At 51.2% G+C, this 6,000-nt stretch overlaps 1 protein-coding gene across 1 annotated transcript in view; it reads right to left on the reverse strand.

The window, feature by feature from the left end:
* The window catches only part of ARHGAP6 (Rho GTPase activating protein 6), a 506,928-nt gene extending 501,181 nt beyond the window's left edge, over positions 1-5,747 (reverse strand). The window contains exon 1 of the mRNA XM_079764312.1: positions 4,507-5,747. Coding sequence (XP_079620438.1) covers positions 4,507-5,046 — 540 coding nt within the window. The 5' untranslated portion in view covers positions 5,047-5,747. The remainder of the gene's footprint in view (positions 1-4,506) is intronic.
* Positions 5,748-6,000: the final 253 nt, after the last annotated feature.

A 6,000-nucleotide genomic window follows, 5' to 3' on the forward strand; every position in this document is an offset into this window, starting at 1 on the left:
GGTAGCTACAGAAATGTTTGTGGTCCAGAAGTGCTTGTGGCATGAATGAAGAAGAGAAGTCATGGATAGAGAAAAATCTAATTAATTATGGGTTATCAAAGCTGGGAAACTCCATATCAGGTACGAGCATAATCCCAGCTCTGGTCCATGAGAATTAGAAGAACCCCAGAGTTGGAACACGACCTTGTCTGTGGTCAGAATCAGGGACAAAGCTTGGCTGCTAAGAACACAAGTTGAGCCCGGCCTGCGTGGTTCAGTGGTTGAGCATCAACCTATGAACCAGGAGGTCATGGTTTGATACACAGTGTGGGACATGCAGGAGGCAGCTAATTGATGATTCTCTCTCATCATTGAAGTTTTTATCTCCCTCTCCCTTCCTCTCTGAAATCAATAAAAATATATTTTTTAAAAATGATATCACCATGCAGCATTTATCCTTTAGTCTTCTCCCTTTATCTACTCAATAGATATTCTACCCAGCATGTCCATGAATCAGATTTCGTTAGAGCAATCCTGAACTACATAGTGAGGAAATATAAATAGAGTCATAGATGATTTTGACTAACACCTTCAGGTTTATGGCCATAATATAGCCATTTGTGAGCTCTGAGTGAGCATAAGTCATAGCGTGGCAGGCATTTATGAGAGTCTTGGGAGCAGGAGCCACTGTAAGAACATTAAGTTTAAAACCAGAGAATCTGCTGCAAGAAGATTCTGCGCGCACGCACACACACACACGCACACGCACACGCACACACATACACACTTTTTTTTCATTTTTAAACACTGCTTTTTATATGTTATATTTTATAACTAAATATAAATGGATGTGATCCATCTCTGGCTAAACCTGAACGAAGGTAAATTCTCAGGGTTGCCTATGGATTCCATGGAAAAGAAACAAAAGTTGAACAAACCTTAAGTGGTCCATGGAGCGGGATCTGCATAGATTTGGGATTTGATGAAGGTCCTAGGTAAGCTCTATGGCCGCTGAAAGCACTTCCGTGGGCACTCACTCGCTACATGGTCAGCGTGGGGTGTGCATTCAACTCCCTGGTGCAGTGATTCTCAACTGGGGCAATTTTGACACCTAGGGTAGCATCTCTAGACATTTTTCACTGTCACTCTGGTGGGGAGGGGTGCTAGTGGGTAGCCCAGGGTACTGCTAAACATCCTACTATGCACAGGACAGCCCCAGCACAAAGAATCATTCAGCCAGAAGTGTCACTAGGGCAGAGGCTAAGAAACCTTAAGCCAGAACAACCAGGAAAAGCACAAGGATCCGATCTGTATGAACCAAATTTCCCCACCAGGGGCCATAAGTAACCTTGCAAGGGGCTCTCATTTGCTGGACTTTTGACATCATTAGTAAAGATTCCCTTTTAGAACACAGACCCTATCTCGCTTGCCAGTGAGAAGGACAAGCAGTGCTCAATGAGATGAATTGCCTTAGGGTGTGTGTGTGTGTGTGTGAGAGAGAGAGAGAGAGAGAGAGAGAGAGAGAGAGAGAGAGAGAGAGAGAGAAGGTTTCAGGGCGTTCAACCTCTGAAAGGTAATCCAGGCCATTAAATTCCAAACCCAGGGGTTATGTTAGGATATCTGGGCCTCTACTAAACAAAACCAGCCTCGGGTCTTCACGCCAGGATTCTATCCAATCACTCCATGTCTGCCTCAAGAGCAAAGGGCTCTCTCTCTCTCTCTCTCTCTCTCTCTCTCTCTCTCTCACACACACACACACACACACATTTTATGAGAAAGTTTTGTTCTTTGGCTAGATGGCTTTGTATTTAGTGGTGTGTTTTTTTCATTTTTAAACACTTCTCTTTATATATTTTATAACGAAACTTGAAAATACAAGATATCTAAGCTTAAGGATATTTCATCCTTTTTTCTTTCTTTTCATTGTTGACACTATTACAGATGTCCCCATTTACATGTACTTCGTTTTAACCACTGCAAAGAGGTGACAGTCGCAGTAGATGAGCTTGCAGACCGCCCAAACACTGCATGGAACAGTTGCAAACCACCAGTATTGCTGCAGTTCAGCTACTTGTCCATTGACTATGAGGTTGAATGGCCAAGGAGATCATTTTGAACAAGTCGTGACCACCTACAATAGAATGCCTTTTGGTCACAATCAGCTTCTGTATGTGATATTCCAAGTATGTATGGTTGCTAAGGAAAACCATCTTAATGATGCAATTAGGTTTAAACATGAATGTCGGGGGCTACCTAATCCAAGAACTTGGCTTGCTTTTGCATTTCTCTCTCTTTCTCTCAACTCCAACATATTAATCTGATAATGTGTGCTTCTGATATAGAGTGGGAACCCAGCCCCTTCTAGAGACCAAGATAAATTCAATATTTATTTCTTTTTATTTATTTCTTTTTATTCCTCACCCAAGGATATTTTCCCATTGATTTTTAGAGAGAGGGAAAGCTCGAGAGAAACATCGATGTGAGAGAAACACATCAATTGGTTGCCTCCTGCAGGAGCCTCGACAAGGGCCAAGGCCGGGGAGGAGCCCGCAACCAAGGTACGTGACCTTGACCGGAATTGAACCTGGGACCCTTCCTTCAGTCCACAGGCCGACTCTCTATTCACTGAGCCAAACCGGCTAGGGCAGAAATTCAGCATTTAGGTTTGTGACACTTAGATCTTTCTAAAGCTGAGTTCCCTGGTTTGGAGGCAATCTCTGGCTCTCTGACTTGACTTTTCTTTCTACAGCCTATCATCCTCAAGAAAATGGGCAGAACAATCAGCAATGTTTGCTAGTTTTTCTAATCCATACTCCCCTCCCGACAGCAGCAGTTACTTTGACAAAGTAACGAATGTTTTATTAGTGGGTGGTGCTAATATTTCTGATAAATACTGCTGATTTTTCTAAGGCGATCTATTCAAAGCCAAAACCTCATGGTTATCCATGTTAACAGAGCGAGGTATGCTCTTGGATGTTATTCTCTAACTGTTTTTCTTGGTTCTGTTTCCTTTATTTAGTCTAAATCTCCAGCAATTACATGGTATTGCATTTCATTTCTGTAATTCTAACTGTACTTTAAAATATTTAATTACAACTGATGGAATCTCCCTTCCTTTATGGAAACAGATCCAAGGCAAATCTGTAGAGTTTGTGGACTGGGATAGGAGTTGTTCATTTTAAAAACAACTACTATTTATCTTGTAAAAGCACGCTGCTTTCCAAGGACCCATCAACCACAGTTTCCCAGTGGCTCTGCTCTCCATTCTCCCTAACCAGAGAGCACACATTGTGAAGGTACCAAATAGCTGCCTCTCAGTTCCTTATTTATTAACTAGAGGCCCGATGCATGAAATTCGTGCAAGGGGCTTGGCCCCCCGCCTGCCGCGGCTTCATCCGGAAGGTCGTCCGGAAGGACGTCTGGTCTAATTAGCATATTATGCTTTTATTATTATAGATTATTATAGATGACTCCTGATTCCCACATATTTCATTAATGAAATAAGTGAAATAAGGAAAACTCCTAGTTGTCCTTAGTGGAATCTGGGCATGTTTCCATGATTTTTCTCAACCTTAACCAGATATATATAGATATATATAGATATTATATATATATAGATATATAGATATAGAGATAGAGATAGAGATAGAGATAGAGATAGAGATAGAGATAGAGATAGAGATATAGGTATAGATATAGATAGATAGATACAGATATATATATATATATATCTTCTTATTGATTTCAGAGAGGAAGGGAGGGGGAGAGAGAGAGAAACATCAGTGATGAGAGAGAATCATGGATCAGCTGCCTCCTGCACACCCCTTACTGGGGATCAAACCCACAACCCGGGCATATGCCCTAGACTGAGAATCGAACCTGGGACCCTTCAGTCCACAGGCCCACACTCTATCCACTGAGCCAAACCGGCTAGGGCTAACCAGAGATTTCCAAACCCCTCCTCCCCAAACCAACATTCCATACCATTTCCTAAACTAGTACCCCATACCATAGAGTTCTGACATTAGACCTTTAGGGAGAAGAGAACATCAAAACTACTAGTCGAGAATTCTAGTCGTTATTCCACCCTGTCATCCCAACACACAGAACTACAGACTGATACTATCAACAACACCCTCCAGAGGAATGCTCCTGAGCGCTCTGTAGAACCACATGGCAGGTATGTTTCACCTCACCCTCGCCAACCGCTTAGCAAGAGATCATCAAGTTCCCAAAAACATCAACTTCGGGTGAAGGGATGAGACGCCGGTTTGCAATGGCCGGCAGCGCAGGAGGGCAGAGCCCCATGCCTTCCTCCAGCTCCACTCCTGCTCCGAGGGGAGCCAAGGAGCCCCAACAAGACACACACGTGTGGCCACTAGGGACGGCCCATTCCCAGGGACCAGTCGCCAGCCAAAGAGGAGCAGCCACACCCGGGGAGCCCCTCAGTGGGTCCCTGGCCCTGGGAATGTGATGAAGTTCAAGGTGTCCGTGGTGGAGCGTGAGGGCCCCGGCGCCAGACCCTACCTCGGACTTCCACACGACGTAGGGGTGGCCGTGGCTGCTGGGTGGGCACTGCGACTTCCGGTGCTGGAGCCACCTCCGGGGAGAAGCGAAGATGCTGCCGGAGCCCCCGCCGGCGGAGCAGACCGAAGGCAGGTCCCAGGCCATGCTTTTCTTGAGGCCGCTGCGACCCAGGGGGACCTCATAGTCAAAGTGGAAGCTGCCCGAGGGCGACTTCTCCAGGGGTGTGCTCGGCGTGGAGAAGGATGCGCAGAGGGGCCGAGGGGATGGGAGCCGGTGGGCCCGCGAGTGTGGGCCCCGCGGGGAGGACGCCGAGCGACCCCCGAGGCCCTCAGCTAGGGGCAGCGGGGAGCAGAGCCGGCTCCCCGGGGCCCCCGCCGAGCCGCCCTCCACGCCCACGTCGCCCCCGCAGCCGCCGATCAGGGCCGGGTCCAGGCTGCGGGTCTGGCGCAGCTTCCTCTTGGAGAAGCCCTGGGCCGAGGGGGAGCCCGAGGCGGGCGAGGAGCAGGAGAAGACGCTGTGCAGCAGGCTTTGCGCGGACATCGCTCTGCCCCAGGCCGCCCTCCGGCCGCTCTCGGAATGCTGGCGATTTGGGGCGCGGAAGGAAGGGGGCTCGGGCGGTGCTGCCAGGCTCGGAGGGTGGCGGAGGCCAGCGCCAGGCTCCCGTGCCAGCCGCGCACTACAAGTGCCCCGGCGGCGGGGGCAGCAGCAGATCCATCACCAGCCTTCTAGGAAAAAGGTCAGGGGGTCCACGGCGGCGACCAGAAGACTAGAACCTTCCCCGGGAGCCTTAGCGGCGAGGGGGGTAAGGAAGGGGGGGAGGAAGGTCAGGCGCTCGCTGGTTCCCAGCCCCGGCCGGCCGGCCAGCGCCACTCCGCCTCCCCAGCCGAGGAAGGAGACGCCTGGCTCCGGCTCCCTGGCTCCGGGCAGCCTCGAAGTCTCCAGCCGGTTCCTCCTCGCACCCCCGAAGACGGCTGCGGGGGCCTGGGGACGAGGCCTCCGGGGCGTGCGCCCAGGGCGCGTCGGGGCTCCCGGGGCAGCGAGAGGGGCTTCCTCCCGTGCTGGAGCCGGGCGCCCGGGCTGCGCCGCGGGGCGCGATCGCCGATCGCCGTCTCCTGGGGCCCCCGAAGCTGCGTGTCCGGCCTCCACTTGGCCGCCGCGCCCACTCCTCCAACTGGTGAGGCGCAAGGATGTCTCCACGCTCCGGGGTCCGCGGGGGGCCGGGCTAGCCACCAAGCGGGGACACGGAGCCCGCTTCGCCGGGGGCCTTCCGAGGACTGAGCGGCCGCGATGGGAGAGGATCCCCGGCAGCGCTCAGGGGGCCAGGGAGAGGGGACTAAGTGCGGGGGATCCACGCTCGGCGCCGGGGGGCTCTGGAGATTCGCTGCGCAGCCTGGAGCCGGGGCAGGCGCGGAGAGGTCCCCGCACGCACGCAAGCTCAGGCTGGAGACAGCGGGATCGGGGCAGCCGGGACCGGTGGGGCGGGAGGGAAGCCAG

Source organism: Cnephaeus nilssonii, assembly GCF_951640355.1.
Source record: "Cnephaeus nilssonii genome assembly, chromosome: X".
Classification (NCBI taxonomy): domain Eukaryota; kingdom Metazoa; phylum Chordata; class Mammalia; order Chiroptera; family Vespertilionidae; genus Cnephaeus; species Cnephaeus nilssonii.